Here is a 20,698-nt window from a genome sequence, read left to right as displayed (position 1 = left end):
GTAGGGACTGCTGCTGTGGAGTTGGCGTGATGTGGGTTGTTTGTCGCTTGTCTGTGTTCTGTGAACCTTTCACGGAACGTGCGTTTGGTTTCCCCTATATTCTGGCAAGTGAGACATCCATGAGTGGAGTTCGAGCAAAACTAAAGAACACTAACACGACACCCAAGCTCACCTCTGGCACTTTCCGCTGCAACTCCACTCATGGATGTCTCACTTGCCCTTACATTGACGATGCAAGAACTTCGTACACTTTTAGCAACGCCGGCGAAACAAGACAAATAAAACAACATATAACCTGTAATTCTACTAACCTTACATATATGATTGAATGTAAAAAATGTAAAAAACAGTATATAGGGGAAACCAAACGCACGATCCAACTCCACAGCAGCAGTCCCTACACACTTCAACTTACCAGGTCACTCTTCTGCGGACATGCGACTTATCCCTCTCGAACTACAACCCACCATCAATGCCTCCCGCCGTAAGGCACGCGAGGCTTTTCTAATTCATAGAGGGAAAACGTTATCTCCAGAAGGCATTAACAGGAAAAACGAACGCTGAACCTTGATTATACACTTCTATATTTTTGTTATCTCATATTTACAAGTACGCTGTCTTCATGTCATGTATTAGCCAATCACTTTTTTGCATGTATTTTTTCAAATTTTAATTTTAGGAGCCGTTAGTATATTTTTGTTATCTCATATTTACAAGTACGCTGTCATCATATCATGTGTTAGCCAATCATGTTTTTCCATGTATTTTCCAAACTTTAATTTAAGGAGCCGTTATTATATTTTCCTTCAATATAGCTCTGGCCTTGAGGAAGACTAATTCTATTAGTCGAAATATTGGCCACTAATAAATCTGCCCTTTGCCGTAGTGCCAGCCTTGCATTCAGTTTTGTATTTTCACGTTCAAGTGACGCCTGACACGAGGTCTTTCACAAGAGAGATCCGGCAAAATTACCAGCAAGTTTAATTCCTGCGTTGTGTGGACCTCTGCATTCAAAAGTTTTCTAAATGTTTACGTTACAACTCGCTGTTGAGAAGTTATGTTAATATATTCAAATCTGTGTGTACGAAATTCCGCCGCGACCGGTGTAGTCTTCTACCGTGCTATTCTTCTTTTGGGTGACTACATCGTAAAACTCACGAAACAATATCATACAAAATGATTTAATTGTATTAGCTTACCATGTGAACGTTGCATTTTCATTTATTTTATGTTTACCCCACAAACACTATGTTTGAAACGCGTCTACGATTTTGTTAAACTCAAACATAAAGCATTTTTTAATTTTTCATACATTCTGGAATGCACAAAATTCACGATTTACTGATATCGAGATTTTTTGTTTGTCACCGTCATGGCAATAGCGATTTTACTAAAATATCAATCCTAACAGACTTCAATCCAAAATCAATAACTGAAGTAAATTTCAAATTGATTGGTAACGGAAAAGAGTTGAAAAAGTGAGTTATGGTCCCACGAAAACCTTATAGAAACAACTTAAATAGTTAATGCCAAATTGTTCAGTGTGTTTTGATTGAGTTTTCTCTAACTTTTTTTGTAGCCTGTATTTATAATCACATCTGGAAAGCAAACAACAGACGAAGGACCATACACGCCTCTTGATGAGGTCTCTTCTCGCCTTCAGAGGAAAGGAGCAGCCGTGTTCGTGTTGGGTATTGGAAAAGACGTCGATCCGTCAGAACTTGGCCAAATAGCCTCCGGGCCTCAAAATGTGTTTACAGTGGACTCATTTGAGGACTTGGACGACAAAGCTAATTCAATAAAGAGAGGCATCTGTAAATTAGGTATTGTTTGTATTTGTTTATTTCAGGATACAAATATATAATGCAAATGATACTGGTAGCCAGGGGGAATGTTATATGAGTATAAAGATCATTGCTTGTCTTGGTGAAATTTGTTGGACTTTACGTTCACTCCTGTGAGATGTAAATGTTGTGGGTATTTTAGTTTTTATGGTTAAACAGGTGTAGTTCTCGTGTCACTCATTGTGGTATTTTTTCTTTCAGCACTACCTCCTCCCACACCAATCCCAACAGGTAAGAAAGCACCAGTTTATTAACTAGGCGATTTCCAAATTGTTAACCGAAAATTTGCTCTGAGCTATTACTTGTGAAGTCGCAATTGGCATTTGTGTATTATTCTTTATGTTTTTTCGCAAAGATGGGAAGAAATTTCAGTGGCATCTATGAACAGAAAAAAAAATAAAGAATCGAGAAAAGTAAATGTGATTGACAAGCAAGGAAGACAAAAATTGGAATTGAAAGGCTACTAGTAAGTAGCACTTGGTTAAACACATGCACATTAACTTCAGCTGAAATAAAAAGACCAAACTTTTTTGGAGAATTGTAGACTTTTCCGGCTTTGCATTTCGTCGGTGGATTTCTGTTGCCCTTTGGATTGTAACAGAAATCCGCCGAAGAAGGGCAGAGTCGAAAACGTTTGGAATTCTCTTCTTAATGTGGAGGCGTCATTTCATCTAATTTGATTTGCAAGGAAGATTCAGTGTCTGTGGTATACCAAATTGATTGTCTTGTGCATGTTCTTTTGTGGGTTAAAGCAATATTACAAAGGATAATTTAAGTGTCGTCATGGTAAGAGCGTTTGTGCGAGGATCAGGAGGATGGCAATAAATTATAGAGGTTGCGCGGGAAAATAAAGGTCAGGTGATATGTACATGTGCCGGTCTTTTACAAATGGTTTGGGTGCGGTTGGAATGTTGAAAGGCAAAACTGACCCAACAAATAAACTTCCAAACGTCAGAGAAATGAAGTAGTACCTAAAGGTTGGTTGATACGGGATGAAGTTGGTGCATTAAACTCAGTCTGTGAAAAAGCATAAGCTCTTAGCAAGCAGGTCCCACATCTCTAAATGTGCAGAATTCAATCTATGGTGTATCTCACCCTTTCGTTAAGTGCTCCTAGTAGAAATCCTGAATTGTATGACGTGGTTCAACGTTTATGGATGACATCTTCTAATGTGTCAATTGAAATGAAGCTGTACTTGAGCTGCTGTCCTTAGCTTATGCACTTAGGTGTTTTGATTGGAAAATCAAGGTATTTTCTTGGCAAGTAACGGCTGAGCAAAAAGAGCGAAAGAATTTCTGTACCTAACTCCTTTTTCTTTTAGTACGTTTCTGTTCACTACTCAATAGATCGTTAGGGTATTTCGTAGTAGATTTCATTTCACTCATTATACGGAAGAGATTTAGCCAAAAGATAACCAAATTTGTCGTCGTATTACCTGACAAATGAATTGAGGCTGAGATCTGCAGACTTAGGATGGGAATGTCCTCATGGTGAGGATTGTCCACTGTGTTCAGGAAAAACTAGACAAATATGGGGCTTTCTGGCACTGTTAAGACAAAGGTCAGCAATGGGAGATTATTTCAGCAACCCTGGTACTATGCCATCGGTGAAGAGCGGGTTAGTCTACATGGGTACTGTTCACTTATGCTTAAGATAAACGTCTCATTGAGTGGTCATGTTCGAAAAGGAAATCATCTAGGACCTGGCCTTGCTGTCGCAGAAATCAAGATGCAGTGTCCCTATTTCGCTGAGCATTATTTTGGACACATATCCTCTAGCAGCCTCCTTTTCGAGCTACCTTTTGGAATTGAAGGACTTGCAGAGAGGTCAGCAGCTGATGTACCTTGACCAGCTCCTCACCCTCGGGGACATTGGTTTGAGTTCTGCAGTGGAGATACAGGCCTCTTTGTGGGACCACACTGTCTGGGAGAATTTACTGATTGGAAGTAACTCAACTATCTATAGGACGATTGTTTGAGTTTGATTTGTTATGTTTTCTGTCAGACGTAGTGTTCTTTATGCTGCAGCAGATAAGGTAGCTTTGCTATTTCCTTTCTTATTTTTCTTACTAGAATTTGTGTGTAAGGCCGTGGCAGATGTGGCATTTATTGTGGATTCATCAGGAAGCATCGGAAGAAGGAACTGGCTAAAGATGCTACAGTTTCTGAAAGACATGGTTAAAGCCTTCAATGTCGGTCCTGACAAGACCCACGTTGCTGTTTTGGCCTATAGTACCGGGGCTAACGTGGAGTTCAGATTTAACAGGCTCACTGGCGCTGCCGTAACAGAGGAAGGATACTATGGTCTTATAGATAGGATTAGGTTCCAGAGAGGTTACACGTTTATTGATAAAGCTTTGCTGCTTGCTGACAGAGAGATATTTACAACAGCAGCTGGAATGAGACCAGAACTGCCACAGGTATGGAGAACATTCTGAATACATTTTGTTTGCCGTTATTTGCTGTCTTTTTAGACGTATAATCTCAAAGGTTGCGCCCATAATTTTATAGCATTTCCTTTTATGTCCCTGCGGTTTAAAGTTCGGTTGTGTTTGTTTCATAAATTAAAAACGAAACGTTTTGATAAAAAAAAAAAATTATGACACTATCAGGTTGACGTTTTTTAGATCGCCACAGCACACATCATGTGCAAAACTGTTTCGGGGTAAGTTTGTTTGGTAGGGACTTCCTTCAAAATGGGTTACATCTGATTGTTTTTGTAGGTCGCAATCGTTATTACTGACGGCAAGCAAACAACAGATGGTGGTCCATACACAGAACTTTCAGAAGCATCCCGTGGGCTCAAGAACAAGAATGTGATTGTGTTCTCTCTTGGCATTGGAAGGAATGTCGATCGAACTCAGCTGAATGACATTGCCAGTTCAAATAACAATGTGTTCACGGCTGCTAGTTTTGCAGAACTTGAACCCGTAGCTAAGACGATTGTACAAAGTTCTTGTCCCGGTGGGATTTTTATTTTATTTTATTTTATTATTATCTTGCCACACAGAATAGATTACAAATAGAATGAATTTATCAAAACTGTTTAAAATCTCTTATCTCGCCTATTCTTAGTTGGGTGGAGCGATAACTTGAGAGGTTGCAGTACTGAGCAGCATGTATTATCCTCCAATGAGACAGCGCCTCTACAAGGCTATTAGGATTTTAACGAATGTTTGTACGCAGCACCACATTTAGAACTAAACCTCTTGTCTATTTATTAAGGTTTCAAGGACTTGGAGGGAAATGTCAGTTTTAATTACCTTAGTTAGCATTTAACCAGGAATAATAGCATACATTGGTGTAACACCTGTGGCTTTAATGTTAACGACCCAGAGAGAAAAACCTGAGAGTAGAAAAGAACTTTCAGATGTCCTGAAACAGTGCTTTTTATTACTCTTCACTACTTTTCATACTATCGCACCAATTCGTACTCCGGCAAATTGTCTTTGGAACAATACTTGGTCGGTTGGTTTTAGTTTGAAGTCTTTTGTAACCCTTTCCCCGTTGTCAATTACTGCCTTTTAAAACCTTAGTTATCATCTCTTTATTTTTAAGCTTGAGCTGCTTTCTGTCTATTTTTGTTTCCGTAACACTTGCATGTGGTTTCCCAATGACTTTGTCATTCTTTGATCGGGATATTTGATGGCCTTTTAGCAGAGATAATGTTGTTGAACGTTTTTTTTTTTCAGTTCCAACAACCCTAGCCCCAACAACAACACCAGTGCCAACAACGCCAGGTAACTGATGTTCACGTTTAAATTGAAACTCTTGTTTAGAGATCGTATCCTGTTTCGACATAGTTAATAATAGACAATGGCTATGAAGCCTGACAAATTTCGTCATCATCATCATCATCATCGTCATCATCATCATCATCATTTATCTGTCTTAGTAAAAGAAGAAAACATTCAAATTACAAGTCAGGGTAATGGCGATGAGACCACAAGAAACCACAAGGCTTATAAGAGAGGCCACGTCGGCTGTCATTGATAAATAGAAAATATGGTCTGCTTCTTTGTTATATGTTGTTGTTAGCATTTTTCGCCTTGACCGTGCATAGACCACAAGCAAGAGATTTTGAAATGTGTTGGACCAACTGACCAAAAGAAACATTCGTCTTAAGATTGAGTAAATGTAGTATGAACGTTAAAACAAAGGATTGTGCATGGTCGCGGCCCTTCCGGCACCATTGTTGTCATTATTGTCATTGTTCTCAATTAACTATGGTTTTGATGAATGTGATCTTGATTTTCGAATTTCGTTTTTTCTTTTCTATGTAAAGCCAGGCTTTAAACAAGGTAGTCTATAGGATTCATGTTATTTTCGTGTATCTAATATCTTACTTTTTGTCATAATTCTTTGCCAACAGAAGAAGTATGCCCGATCCCTATGGACACAACCTTCATTATCGACTCATCTCTCTGTGATAATCCTAACAATTGGAATCGGGTGCTGAAGTTTGTCCAAACTTTGGTCACGTATTTTGATGTGTCACCATCTGTTGGACGTATTGCCTTAATCCCATTCAGCACTGATGCTAACGTGGTTCTAAAGTTCAACACATTAACTGGAAACCTTCTGAATGGTGAAGAAGTCAACAGACGAGTTGGTCTCCTACAATGCCAGGGTGGTTCAAGGCGAATTGACAAAGCATTAGATCTGGCAGACAAGGAAGTGTTGACTCAGGCTGGTGGAATGAGAGGTGTTTCAAGGGTAAGAGAATTCTGATTGAATATCTATATTTATTTTTCCAAAACATGCTTCTTAAGTTAGGTTCAGTGAAGTGAAGTTTTTTATTCTTCTTAGTTTGGTTACTGGACCTGCTTGTCATTAAAGGCTCACCTTCACCCAAAAGGCCTTGTGCGCGGATGTTATTGTTTACTAATGCTTCAATTATTAGGTCTTTGGAAGCAGGGGTTAAGGAGTTAAACAGAATAGTTCCAGGGGAGGGAAATCGGATGGATTTGTTTGTCTTCAGTTTGTCCGATTTACTTGAATCTCGTTGCGGCTACAAAAGATATTTACTCTCCAATGCGATGGAATTGGCTGTAGTTCTTTGTGTGAAAGCTTTAGCAAGAGAAAGTCGATGGTTTGGCCGCATTTCTGACCGCCACTTAGCGATGCGGCGGAGCCCTCTCGAGAGCACTCGATCAGTTAAAGATTTCGACATTGGCATAGTTTTAGTCCTTGAATTTTAATCTTATTATGCCGTAGAATAAACAGGTAATTATAGAAGTTGGCAAGGAGAGAAATTGTACCGGGTTTGCTCATTATCGTTTTCCCAAATAGTCCTGATCAGGTCCATCACATATCATGGCGATAAGGACATAAATATTCGGAATATTTCTACCTTTTATAGTAAACCCATGAAAGGATATTCTTACTTCACGTGTTTATGAATCTGCGGCTAACTAGGTAAATGAATATTTTAATTCAAGTGCATTCAACCAGAGAAAAAATCGAGGGACGGTTTTTTAAATATCTGTTGGGCACTTTATTTACATGCATCAGGCGAATCCTGAATCACTTCGAACTGATCAAACTTACTTGCCAATGGTTCATAGTTCATTTATTTCACACTATTTACACAACATTAACATAGAAAGAAAAGTATTACAACAAATGATTACAGATAAAAATAAATACAGTACAAATTATAAAATGTGTGTGGTGGTCAAAGTAGCAAAGGCTTTCTCCAAGGTGAGATATCGATATAATTCAGGAACATCCCCACAAAAGATGAATGCAGCAAGGCATCAAATCCGCCAGTTTCTTTATTTTAAAATACAAACTATGCGAAGAGTCTCTAAGAAGTATATCTTCCTTCAGGATACCTGTACAGCATTATCAACTACGAGATGTCACTTAGAAGCGACTGACGAAGTATTAAAGATGAAAAAGTCACATATTGCCAGTATAGTTCAAATATCATTCAAGGGAACAATAACTTGAAATGGAAGAATAAAATTCGTACAAGCGTATGAACCTATCATCCTGAAGGCGGCTCCAAAGGAAATGATTTCTAAACGATAATCCGATCAGAGACAATTTCGTGTTTATAGGAAATTCAAGAACAACTCCCGCGGTGCGCAAAGCCTTTTAAGTGAGGGAGGGCTAAAAATTTTCTGAATGAAGTATTAGTAAGTAAACTTTATTTAGCCAGTGTGGCCCATTCAAATTGATAAATATGGTTCCACTAAAGTGACTCAATTTTGATTTCTTATTCTCATTTTGTCTCATTTTTTTAGCCTGTGTTGGTAATCACAACAGGAAGGCAAGCAACAGATCAGGGAGCCTACACGCCCCTTGATAAGGCGTCCACTCGCCTCCAGAGTAAAGGATCAGCTGTGTTCGTGTTGGGTATAGGAAAAGACGTTGACCCCTCAGAACTGAACCAAATTGCTGCTGGACCTAAAAATGTTTTTACAGTGGACTCGTTTGAGGACTTGGAAGAAAAAGCTAATGAAATCAAGAAAGGCATCTGTGTACTAGGTAATTGCATTTTATGCTTTGTTTTCCATTGTTATGATGCACTGGGTATCCGGTAACAGTGTCAATTTTTTCCCGGTGGTTATTATATCTGTGAGTCCGTTGAAGCTGAGCTTAGGTCACAAGAGTTTTAAGTGGACGTGAACGGCTTCAGTTAAGAAATACAAATTTTGTGGACTCTGGCTTAACCAACAATACAGCCATCACGCAGGTCTAAGAACGCCTCCCAGGGAAGCGAAAAAATACTTTAGCGCAGCAATGAACAAACAACACAAACAGCGAACCCTAGCCCTGAAACAATAGAGCTACATGGTATACAGGTCCAACGAAATTAGAGGTTCTAAAGAACTGCATGCTATCCAAAAATTATGACTGAAAAACTGACAAAAATTCAACGTGTAAATGGTACCGTGGTTTACAATGATAGCTTTCTTCACGAGTCCTTTCATGGCATAGTAACCTTAGTGTGGATCCTAAAGGGCCAAGATTTTTTAGCTTTACCGAGACGGCTTTACCGAGATGCCAACTTAAGGACAAGCTGGAGCATTGTTAATCTCAGAGAGAAAAGCTAATTATGCTAATAAATTGAGACACTTGATACTTTTTGCATTTTTTGACATGTTTAAAATACTCCTACTTAAGTCTTTGCTAAGAAAAGAAACTCATTAATTTCACTTACTCCAATTCTCTCTTTCCGTTAATGGCTGTTTTGCTAGTAACGGTCTACTGTTGGGCAAATCTCAACATTTTTCAAAAAGTAGGCAGGAACAGTCTGGGCCAGGCCGTATACTTGCTTAGGTTGTCATAGTGGTCTCAAATTTATTACCCGGTTGTCCTTTGTGGTCTTGCTCAGTAAAAAAAGGAAAGTGTTGATCCTGCTGTTTCCAGAAAGCATGATTTTTTAGACATGCGAGTTAGTTCAATCTAAAGACTCTGTCTTGTGATGTAGTTTTTTAACGTTTTAGCTGAAAGGAGGGCGAAGGGTAAGGCCATCAAAATATTTCACCCACCAATCTTAGTTTCGTACCTTTTTCACAGATGTCGATGAATGTGCGAACCCTGAAACAAACGAGTGTGACACCAACGCCGAATGTAGCAACACTGAAGGATTCTATTTATGCAGCTGCATTAGCGGATACCAAGGCGATGGCAGAACGTGTGAAGGTAAGTCTTTTATACACTTGATTTGCACTTATGAAACCCTATTGTCAAGTTTTCGTCCAACTTAAGCTATTGAAAATGTTGTATCCATTTCAAAACCTTTCGGGATAAAAAACCATGACCATCATAGGGAAAAGTTCTCTAAAGTAAGATTTTATATGGGCATTTGGCCGATAACCAGCTCAAGTGGTATTTCATAACGATGGCCGTTCAATTAAGAAAGGTACTCGCTTACACAAGATGGCACTCAGCTGTTTCCCTCAAGTTTAGGTGGCTTTCCCATTTTGAAGGGAAGCTTTTATAAATTCCCAGAATAGCCAGGTGTCACTTAGCCTTATTGTCCTACCCACCTTACTTACAGATATCAATGAATGTGCCAACCCTGAAACAAACGAGTGTGACACCAACGCTGAGTGTAGCAACACTGAAGGATCGTATACCTGTAGCTGTCGGGTAGGGTATACTGGAGATGGCAAAAGCTGTGCAGGTAATTGAATAGTTTGCTCGAGCATTTCATCTAAATTGATTTGCTACAAGGATTTTGTTTCAAGAAATCCCCTTTTTTTCTCGTGTCGGTCATCCACACTAGACTGCTAGCTGTCGCTCGGTCAAAACGTGGCGATCTGATGATCGTGGATTCGAGAACCCGTCAGGGCAGAGGAATTTTTTTCCCTATGAATACCAGGTAATATGCTGGCAGCCCAAGCTCACTATCGAATAAAAAATCGATTTATAGACTTCATATTTGTATTTTGACAAAAAAAAAAAAAAAAAGAGTTGTGTTGAAAGGCTCAAGCAGAATCAGCAGATTGAGATTGTGGTCCGATTTTGCATGGATTTTGCGCTAAATTAAAGGAGCAAATGCGATGGAGAAACATCTAATGATGTTCCGAACTGGTTCGCACATTTTTTATTTATTTATTTATTTTGGTGTTCCGAAGTTGTTGAGCTTTTATAATCGTTGCGACACGGGTGAAAGATGGTTTGGCACCCGGAGATAATAATAAAGGTAATTATGAAATAACAAAGTTACTCATCCTAAAGTATTGGCCTGCGTGCCTGACGCGGTGGTATGCTGCTTCCTCTTATACCATGGCGAATTCTCTCTCTCTCTCTGTTTTTTTTCTCTTCCATTTCACCTTCCAAAGCCAACCACTCCGAAGGCTCCAAACAGTTTTCTAAATTTAAACTTAATTAAAAAACGCAAAACTTACGAATTGTTTCAGATGATTAAGGACCATGACCTCAAACTAGAATGCGGCATAAATCTGCAATAAATGAGCCCGTTTATTAAGCCTCAATGGCTTTCTTGGATCGAATTTATAGCTATCCAGAAAGGTATTTTTGAGCTGGAGAGATGCGTCAAAACTGAGATCTTGCTTTGATTCTATTTTTTTATATATACACAGATGTTGATGAGTGTGAGAATGATGTGTGCGACTCCAATGCCCTGTGTACCAACACTGAAGGATCCTATGTTTGCGCCTGTAACGTGGGATATACAGGAGATGGAAAGACATGTACAGGTATAATACGTTTCTGTCAACATTGAACAACTTTTGTGACGGAACCACTTTTTTCTTCCTCTTGTTTGTGTGTAGATGTCTCTTATCTCTCTTAGTCCTCTACTTGCCTTACCTACAGATATCGATGAATGTGCCAGCCCTGAAACAAACGAGTGTGACACCAACGCTGAGTGTAGCAACACTGAAGGATCGTATACCTGTAGCTGTCGTGTAGGGTATACAGGAGATGGCAAAAATTGTGCAGGTAATTAAATAGTGTTTTTGCTCAATTCGCATTGTTACCGTATGTTTCAGAAGTGGCCTCTTTGGCGATCCTCCCAGATCTCATCGAATGTTAATTTTTTAGCGAAGTTTTTTTTCTCATAACAACGAAATTACGGCTAGGTAACTTGATGAATCCTAAGTCTTGCAAAAATTGATAAATACAAATAACCTGACACATTGAACATTGTGTTGTGAGTGATCCAGAACTTCGTGTAATATGGGGGCCCGGGGTACAGGAAAGGAGTTGACGGGGTCCTGGAGTGGACCTGTTTTAAAAAAGATGAGGCTTGCGAACTTTTTTTTTTTGATAAGGTAATGAGGAGGTCGGTTTAATCTTTCATTGCTGTCAGTTTGGTTGATCTTGATCTCGTTTACATTCAGCAATCTTATTTGAAGTCCTACATATTTCGTATCCGTTTTATTTGCTCGCGTTTAGACATACAATTTCGAGATTTGATTCCGAAATTTTAATCAAAATTAACGAAATTCCAGCTGTCAGTGGGAGTCATTTTTATTTTTTTGTACGTTAAACACAGATGTTGATGAGTGTGAGAATGATGTGTGTGACTCCAACGCCCTGTGTACCAACACTGAAGGATCTTATCGTTGCGCCTGTAACGTAGGATATACAGGAGATGGAAAGACATGTACAGGTATGAATGCTCTTTGATGTGTAACAATGTTTAGTATCGTATCTGTAACTTCGTTTAAGGAGGGCAGGCATGGGTTGGCGTTATAAGACAAGGGAAAGGGGTGGGTGGGAGTGAAAATAGCTCCTCGAAATGTATGAAATGTTTCGTGGTATTTGGAGTAGAGAAGGTGGGTCCTAACAGTCTCTTCTCTACGTCTGCTACCGCTGTTAGTCTGGTGTATCTTGTCCTCATTTGCATTTAAGCATTTTGTTATCAAATTTAAAAGGTTTTGTGTATGTTTGTGTGTCTCTGAGATCCTTTTTATATCTGTTTATGGTAAATCCAGATGTTGACGAGTGTGAGAATGATGTGTGCGACGCCAACGCCCTGTGTACCAACACGGAAGGATCCTATGTTTGCGGCTGTGGTGTAGGATACACTGGAGATGGAAGGACGTGTACAGGTAAAAATGCTGTTTTACGATAAACAGTGTTTAGTTCGTTCGCTTTACCTGTCTCCAATCTGGTTATAGAGTAAGGAAATCTCATTCTTCTGTAATCCAATACTTGTTCTTACTAACGTCTAAGTGAGACATTTCTGAACTGTGATTGGCTGAGAGGAGGTTTATTGATTTGAAATAACTACATGTGGAAATTGCAGTTTCCATAGTAACTTTCATAATGACGTGCGGCGTTTTTCAGGTATTCACTCCAAGTAATATTTCAATAATACCCTTGGAAACCCTGGAAATACATATTCCTTTGAAAAACACGAGCCGAACCTACCAAACTGCTTTTATTAAATGAATAAGGGTGTTTGCTTGTAAAGAAACTTTGGTTCTTTGTCGGTAGGAAGGGGAAACGAACATTCGGTTTTATCAACAGAGTTGATATGGCATACTTGACTACCATTAGCTCTTCGCCAAAGCGAATCGATTCGCTCTCACAAATTCTAGCGCTCGAAATATCAGCACTCGAATCTCTATACGGTGGCCAAAATGCCTTATCAACTCTGTTGATAAAACCAAAGTTTGTTTTTTTTAAACGCAGATGTTGATGAGTGTGAGAATGATGTGTGCGACTCTGACGCCAAGTGTACCAACACTGAAGGATCCTATGTTTGCGGCTGTGGTGTAGGATACACAGGAGATGGAAAGACTTGTACAGGTATGACTACTCTTTTATATTAAACGTTGCTTTGTGATGGATCCTTGGCTGAGTTCATTGGTTTCATTCTATGGTTATACAGTAAGGAAATGTTATTCTACTATAATCCAACACTTGTTCTTACTTACAGATATCGATGAATGTGCCAGCCCTGAAACAAACGAGTGTGACACCAACGCTGAGTGTAGCAACACTGAAGGATCGTATACCTGTAGCTGTCGTGTAGGGTATACGGGAGATGGCAAAAGCTGTGCAGGTAGTCAAATTAATTTCGGATGCATTTCATCGAAATTTCAATTGTTACTTGTTGAATATTTATCGAAAAGGAACGAAATTATAGCTGTGGAGAGAGGCAGCAATGTTTGTGTAAGGTTTACATTATGTACCATTTCTGTGGACATAGGACTGACAGTACAAGAGAACAGAACCCCATTGATTTGTTTCTGCTGTTAGTTTGGTGCTTCTCGTGTCTGGTTCAATTTTGTAATGCCATTGAAAGTTGTAAACATCTCTTGTATTTCGATCATTCGATTAGCAGATTCCCAGTATGGTTGCTTTAATTTGTGCTTATACTTAAGGTAAAGAAATCTCCTTCCTAATCCAACAATTGCTGTGGCTTACAGATATTGATGAATGTGCTACCCCGGAAACAAACGAGTGTGACACCAATGCTGAGTGTAGCAACACTGAAGGATCGTATACCTGTAGCTGCCGTGTAGGGTATACAGGAGATGGCAAAAGCTGTGCAGGTGACTTAATAAATTTCGGACGCATTTCATCAAAATTTGAATTGTTACTGGAACATTTAAGGGCAGCGAAATTATAGCTGTGAATAGAGGCAGCAATTTCTGAGCGGGAGGTTTGCCTGAAGCTAAGACCTAGTTTTGATTCTATTTGTGTTAAACATAGATGTTGATGAATGTGAGAATGATGTGTGCGACTCCAACGCCCTGTGTACCAACACTGAAGGATCCTATGTTTGCGCCTGTAACGTGGGATACACAGGAGATGGAGAGACATGTACAGGTATGAATAGCCTGTCGTTGATGGATACGCTGGGGAGGGGGGGTGGATGGGAGGGGGTTGGAGTAAAGATGAAGAAATTCCAGTGCTCATTTGAACCATCTGGTGAATGGGTGGAATATCACCTGATACTTAGCCGACGGGGATGTAGGAGATTTAAGAGCGACCCTCTCTAAGATCCTCATATTCAATTTTTGTCTAGAATAGATTTCGCTGAAAACTCTTCCACTTTGACAACTTGGACTAAATTGCATGTTGCGATACACGATTCACGATCTCCCCACGTGGGTCATATTCCCCTGTCGCGACCTATTTTCAGCGTTTACAACCCAGGGTGTGAAAAGGTCAAATCAGAAAATTTTAAGAAAGTTAAATTTCTGCGATCTTATTTTATATCTTGTTACGTACTTACCAATAGAACTTGATAGAAGAGTTATCAGCGAAATCTATTTCTAGATGAAAATTCAGTATGACAGTCTTAGAAAGAGTCGCTCTGGATAGTTGTGTAATTTTCCAACAAAATGTCATCAAAAGCATTTTTACAATAAGTAAAGTCATCTTTGTATGATAAACACGGCTAAAGGTAAGACAACAAATAATCACAACAAATAAACCCGAGACAAAATGGTAGGAATTAAGAGTTTACTCAAAGTAAAAGTTTGTAATCAAAATTACAAACTGAAATTACCCGCTTACCAAGTAGTCTTTTGGCGGTTGGAAAGGGGAATTTGTAGTTTTTGCCTCGGTAATACAGCATAGTTCTTCAATTTAAACTTTACCTTCTGGAAAATTCTGGAAAATTTGTTAAAAAGGTTAAGTTTTTGGGAAAACACTGCTTAAACGTCCGCGCATATCAAAATGACTGCTACCATCGATATGTGTGCGGCACACTTCCAAATACGGCAACCTAAGTACTCCCTGAATATATGTCGTGTAGACAGATAGTGATAGCTTCCTGACCATATGTGGGCAAAGTGACAAATTTAGTTGTTGAACAATAATAGTGAGACTTTATATAAGCAGTAAGTAGTGATCGTTTGTGAAAGTCGGTGTGTAATTTCAATTTGCTTGGACTCTAAAATATCAGAACATGGCTATTTGATTGTCAATAGCTTCGAAATTCAACACTGCAAGTCAAATTTCCAGTTTGGAGAAAAGAAACCGCACTCAGTAAAGTCCAGCATTCAGCAAAATAACCGCAAAAATATTGGAGTCATGTTTTCCTTAAACTGACGTTGGACGCCTTTTGAGGTTTACACAGTGTAGTATTTCGTATGGTCATAGGACTGGCCTTCAAGAGAACAGAACTCCATTGATTTGTTACTGCTGTTAGTTCGGTGTTTCTCGTGTCTGCTTCAATTTTGTAAAATCATTGAAAGTTGTAAACATCTCTTTTTTTGTTTCGATCACTCGATTAGGAAATTCCGAATATGGTTGTTTTAATTTGGGCACTTAAGAAACCCCATTCCGCTGTAATCCAGCACTTGTCCTTCCTTACAGATATCGATGAATGTACCAGCCCCGAAACAAACGAGTGTGATACCAACGCTGACTGTAGCAACACTGAAGGATCGTACACCTGTAGCTGTCGTGTAGGGTATACGGGAGATGGCAAAAGCTGTGCAGGTAATTGAAAAATGTCCCAAGGATGAACCACATTTGATTTGTTACAATAATTTTTCTCGAAAGACAACAAAATTATTGCTATGCATAAATAGAGAACGCTTCAAGGGGGAGAGGTGCGTCAAAGCTGAATCTTGCTTTGATTGTATTCTTTTATGCACACAGATGTTGATGAGTGTGAGAATGATGTGTGCGACTCCGACGCCAAGTGTACCAACACTGAAGGATCCTATGTTTGCGGCTGCGGTGTAGGATATACAGGAGATGGAAAGACGTGTACAGGTAAAAATAGGCCTCTATGGTAAACACTGTTTTGTGACATCCTCAACTTAGTTTGTTCGTTTTACGTGTCTTCAATGTGTGGTTAGGGTAAAGAAATTCCATTCCACTATAATTTATGATCTGTCATTACTTACAGATATCGATGAATGTGCCAGCCCTGAAACAGACGAGTGTGACACCAACGCTGAGTGTAGCAACACTGAAGGATCGTACACCTGTAGCTGTCGCGTAGGGTTTACAGGAGATGGCAAAAACTGTGCAGGTAGTTAAATTTGTGTTGGAGTGAATGTTAGGTTGTTGTACATTTCATTAGCTTTTTTATAGCTCCGTAAAAGGATAAACAGTCATAAGAAAACATCATTCGGACGTCTTTGTTTTGTTTGTTTGAACGTTTGGCTTAATACGTTCAACTTATCAATTAACTCGTGCTGGTTAATAGGGCTGATTTGGCTCATTTGGTTGATTTGGCATAGAAAATCGGAACCTTTAGCCACTTACACGGCGAGGACAACGAGAACGTCATAAGACATTAGGATTTAATGAGCAAAACAATCGTTGTGCACGTGCCTTGTGAATTATGGTATACTTCTTCGCTGTCTTCTGCAAACCAGCCGTGTAAAATGTCCAAATCTTTATGGAGAACGAGAGTAGACGACGGTTGGTTTTCCGTCATTTTTTCAATTTGTTCTCCGTTTATACCAATTCATTTCGTAGATTGTTCGTCTTCAGTATACATGCTGAGAGGACTGGAATAATGAAGACGTTCAAGTAATTCATAAAAAGACACATTTTCAAGTGTTCAGGTCCCCACGAATGAACGGACAAAAGGCAACCCGATATATATTTCAGTAGAGTGTCGAAAGTAATTTGGTAATTTTTACATTCATTTACATTTACATTTACCACTTCAGCCTACCCCTCAACTTTGAGGATTATGGGCAATCGCTTTGGGTTTTGCTTTACTTCGCTTTGAGATTAACATTCTCAACCAATGAAAAGTGAAATGAAAACCAATCGTTACATACTCCCTTTTACGTAGAATTCAATTGGTTCATTGCGCTGTATGGGTACGTGTGTTGTGGTTGGGCAGAGTAACAACTTGGGTTAGGAATTTAAATTATTCAAAAGACCTGTCTGTGTTTCATTGGGTTACGTGTGTCATCCAAATGTGATTGGTAGATCCCGGTTGTGGTTGCTTTTCTGAACGTGTGGTCATAGGAAAGAAATCCCGTTCCACTGTATAAATCCATCACTTGTTCTTACTTGCAGATATCGATGAATGTGCCAGCCCTGAAAGAAACGAGTGTGACACCAATGCTGAATGTAGCAACACTGAAGGCTCGTACACCTGTAGCTGTCGTGTAGGGTATACGGGAGATGGCAAAAGCTGTGCAGGTAAATTGAAGGTTTTTGTAGAGTGTGCTTTTCGGTATCGGCTGCTATCTGTTGCGGTCCTTATTCACTTGCTATGCTACTGAATGAGAAATTTCTAAATTGTCACTGGCCAAGACGCTGTATTTCACCTTAACTTATAGCATATTTCAATAGTAACCTAGAAGATGACCAAACTTAGATGAAAACAAGACATTAGGAAATTAGACAGGATGAACTCTATTTGTTTTTATGTGGTGTTGAAGAAGCAACTGAATACACAAGAGTGATAAAACCTTAAAAGGCAGAAAATGCTATTTAACACTATCAATTGTTTCCTGGTGGCGTTTGCACTGGTGGACGGTGAATGAGACGAATAGATGTCGAACTTTTAAGCGCTTTCAGGGCTGACGGGTCAGAATTAGCTATAATTAATGCTATTGGAGAATGGGAATTTGACTGAGCAAACTTTAATGAATGAACTTCTCGTAAGGTAGAAGAAATTCTTTGCAAGAAAGCACATGTGCTGTGTTGAACAAACGGACCGCAGCCTTGGAGTAAAAATAATAACCCATTTTACAATTGTATGCTTAGTGATCTGTGGCCAGTTTCACGAAGCCCTCCTAAGTTTAATTCATCGTAAGTGTTATTTCTTAACAACAGTCTAGAACAATTTCTATAACAATTGACTATTGTTTTAAGAAACAATGCTTAGGATACATCTTAACTTAAGGTCCCTGGAATTGAATTCGAGTGAGGCTGTAGATGACTTTGTTTTGATACAACTGAAGGGTGTTTTTCGTGTGTAAATGAAAACAAGTTAGCATAAAAACGTGATTGTCATATGAAAAGAAGTAAGGTTTGTATCTCCAGCCTCTCTTCTACTCTAGGGCCAGGGGCCCGTTTCTCAAAAGTCCCGGTAACTTACCGGGCCCGATAAGTATACTTTTAAAGGATTTTTCGCCGATTACACAGTGATTGCAAGCATGGTACTTGGCCAATGTTTTCGTAGAATTGTAAGATTTTAAAATTTAGTATTCAAAGCTAACAAAAATTGACTTCTGTTAAGAAACATTTGTCACCAAAATCACTTATTGGGCCCGGTAAGTTACCGGGACTTTTGAGAAACGGGTCCCACGTCACTAAGCGCACAGCTGTAAAATTGGGTATTCCTCGGTTTCTGTAATATATTAAGGATAAATGGCAACCTTAATACAGAAGAAACCCGCTAACTCGAACTCCCAATTCGTTATCGGGGTAGATTTGAGTCAAAGGAAACTGTAAAATTAGTGCGAGCTAGCGGGGAGTTTGATTTAGCCGAGTTCGAGTAAGCTGATCGTAAATGGCTGAAAAAATGGGGTGAAATCCTCTTTGTTGGAGTTCTACTGTATTTAAAAATAATTGTCATAGGATACTACGCCATCTTATATGAATTCCTCCAGCTCTCGCAAAATTTTGAAGTAAACATTTCCCAATACTTTGCAAAATTACTGTGTGAATGCCACCATTTTCATACCCTGACAAGAAGCAGATTGCGAAACCTTCTGAAGCGGCAATAAATCCCAACCGCTGAGACAATCGATCCTTTGAAAGTACGAAGTTTGCGCCCAAGTTTGGATAATTCCTTTTGTTCTACTTGTTTTTTTTTTTTACAGATGTTAACGAGTGTGAGAACGATGTCTGTGACTCCAACGCACGGTGTTTCAATACTGAAGGATCCCACGTTTGTCGCTGTCGCAGAGGATATACTGGAGACGGCAAGACTTGTACAGGTATACGGTGAACACGCTTAAGTGACGAAACCAGATCTTCAAAGTAAATGAGAAAAAGGGTCGGGGTGTTAAAGATGTCTCCTCGTGAAAATACTTTGTACCCTCAAGGCCTTATTTTATTTAAAGATTGGTTCATTGTTGGTTTGGTGCTCCTTGTATTTAAAGGAGCTTAGTTTTTGTGAATTTTGTCAAAGTCATCCGCAGCACTCGTTATGATCAAAAAATGATAAAAGGCTGCCAAAGAAGGGTGGAAACTGAGTGTCACTTAAGCACATGTAATTGGAACGACATTTGACGTTCACCTCACAAAATGGACTAAATTTCCGAAATGTTATGGTGAACAAAAATTAACCGTAAAGACTTGCAGTGGGAATCTAATCTTGCAATCTCGGGAAAAAAGTCGCTCACAAGCCTCAGGTCACCCATCTGGTTGTAGGTTAACCTGTTGTCTGAGGCATAAAGCAGTAAACGGAGAGCAAAGACGTTTCCTGACGTTCTCGTTGCCGTCGTTGTCTTCGCACCCTAAAGTCCCTATTGTGCGTCGCTAGTGCCTTGCAACTCCTTAACACGTTTTCAGTCGTTTTCTTCCCTCTTCTTTTTTTTTTTGTCTGTGTTTGTGTCTCTGTCTGAAGAAATAACAAAAAAAAATTGCTTTGACATGATTTACACCAATTTTGTTGTTAATTTAATTTCACCAGATAACGATGAATGCCTAGTTGATAATGGAGGATGCCAACAAGTTTGTATAAACACTGATGATAGCTTCTTCTGTTCCTGTAACAGTGGATTTGTCCTGAAAGCCGATCAACAGACTTGTGAAAGTAAACATCGTGATTCTTTCTTAATAGATAAACATAACCATTTGTTCTTTCTTTCTTTGCTTCAGTAACATCCGCTTACTACTTTTAGCTGTTTTGTTTTGAAATCTGGTACCGATTCGCCAGCCTCCCGAATCTTACATTCAAACCATAACTGCCGGCTACAGGATGGTGAATGCTATCCGAAATATCCTGCGGAAGTTCTAGTTATAATATTCTGTTACTAACAACTATGACGAATTAAGAAGCTGTTGTCAAGGATAGTTTTATTTATTTGTTTTAGTCTACTTTAGTTGATCTTTGTTTTTTTCCCGCCAGAATTTGTGTGTAACGCTGTGGCCGATGTAGCATTTATTGTGGATTCATCAGGAAGCATTGGCAGAAGGAACTGGCTAAGGATGCTACAGTTCCTGAAAGACATGGTTAAAGCCTTCAACGTCGGTCCAGACAAGACCCACATTGCTGTTTTGGCCTATAGTACCGGGGCTAACGTGGAGTTTAGATTTAACAGGCTCACTGGCTCTGCCGTAACAGAGGAAGGATACAATGGTCTTATAGATAGGATTAGGTTCCAGAGAGGTTACACGTTTATTGATAAAGCTCTGCTGCTTGCTAACAGAGAAATATTTACACCAGCAAATGGAATGAGGTCGCAACTACCACAGGTATGATATGGCTTTTCAATAATATACTTACCGTATTAAGTTGACGGGTTTTTTTTGCTT

At 39.3% G+C, this 20,698-nt stretch overlaps 1 protein-coding gene across 1 annotated transcript in view; it reads left to right on the top strand.

Moving 5' to 3' along the window:
- Positions 1–1,584: 1,584 nt before the first annotated feature.
- LOC146448984 (uncharacterized) overlaps positions 1,585–20,698 on the top strand; it is a gene marked incomplete at its 3' end in the record, with an annotated part of 85,567 nt that continues 66,453 nt past the window's right edge. The window contains exons 1-24 of the mRNA XM_085102062.1: positions 1,585–1,823; positions 2,046–2,075; positions 3,917–4,263; positions 4,567–4,807; positions 5,536–5,583; positions 6,216–6,559; positions 8,095–8,338; positions 9,374–9,499; positions 9,858–9,983; positions 10,906–11,022; positions 11,141–11,266; positions 11,823–11,939; positions 12,265–12,381; positions 12,968–13,084; positions 13,215–13,340; positions 13,708–13,833; positions 13,994–14,110; positions 15,608–15,733; positions 15,896–16,012; positions 16,149–16,274; positions 17,282–17,407; positions 19,039–19,155; positions 19,854–19,976; positions 20,292–20,638. Of these exons, the coding sequence (XP_084958188.1) occupies positions 3,997–4,263; positions 4,567–4,807; positions 5,536–5,583; positions 6,216–6,559; positions 8,095–8,338; positions 9,374–9,499; positions 9,858–9,983; positions 10,906–11,022; positions 11,141–11,266; positions 11,823–11,939; positions 12,265–12,381; positions 12,968–13,084; positions 13,215–13,340; positions 13,708–13,833; positions 13,994–14,110; positions 15,608–15,733; positions 15,896–16,012; positions 16,149–16,274; positions 17,282–17,407; positions 19,039–19,155; positions 19,854–19,976; positions 20,292–20,638 (3,441 nt within the window). The remainder of the gene's footprint in view (positions 1,824–2,045; positions 2,076–3,916; positions 4,264–4,566; positions 4,808–5,535; positions 5,584–6,215; positions 6,560–8,094; positions 8,339–9,373; positions 9,500–9,857; positions 9,984–10,905; positions 11,023–11,140; positions 11,267–11,822; positions 11,940–12,264; positions 12,382–12,967; positions 13,085–13,214; positions 13,341–13,707; positions 13,834–13,993; positions 14,111–15,607; positions 15,734–15,895; positions 16,013–16,148; positions 16,275–17,281; positions 17,408–19,038; positions 19,156–19,853; positions 19,977–20,291; positions 20,639–20,698) is intronic.

Source organism: Pavona decussata, unplaced genomic scaffold (assembly GCF_977016875.1).
Source record: "Pavona decussata unplaced genomic scaffold, jaPavDecu1.1 SCAFFOLD_705, whole genome shotgun sequence".
NCBI classification, from domain to species: domain Eukaryota; kingdom Metazoa; phylum Cnidaria; class Anthozoa; order Scleractinia; family Agariciidae; genus Pavona; species Pavona decussata.
This window is presented reverse-complemented; position numbering and strand designations above follow the sequence as displayed.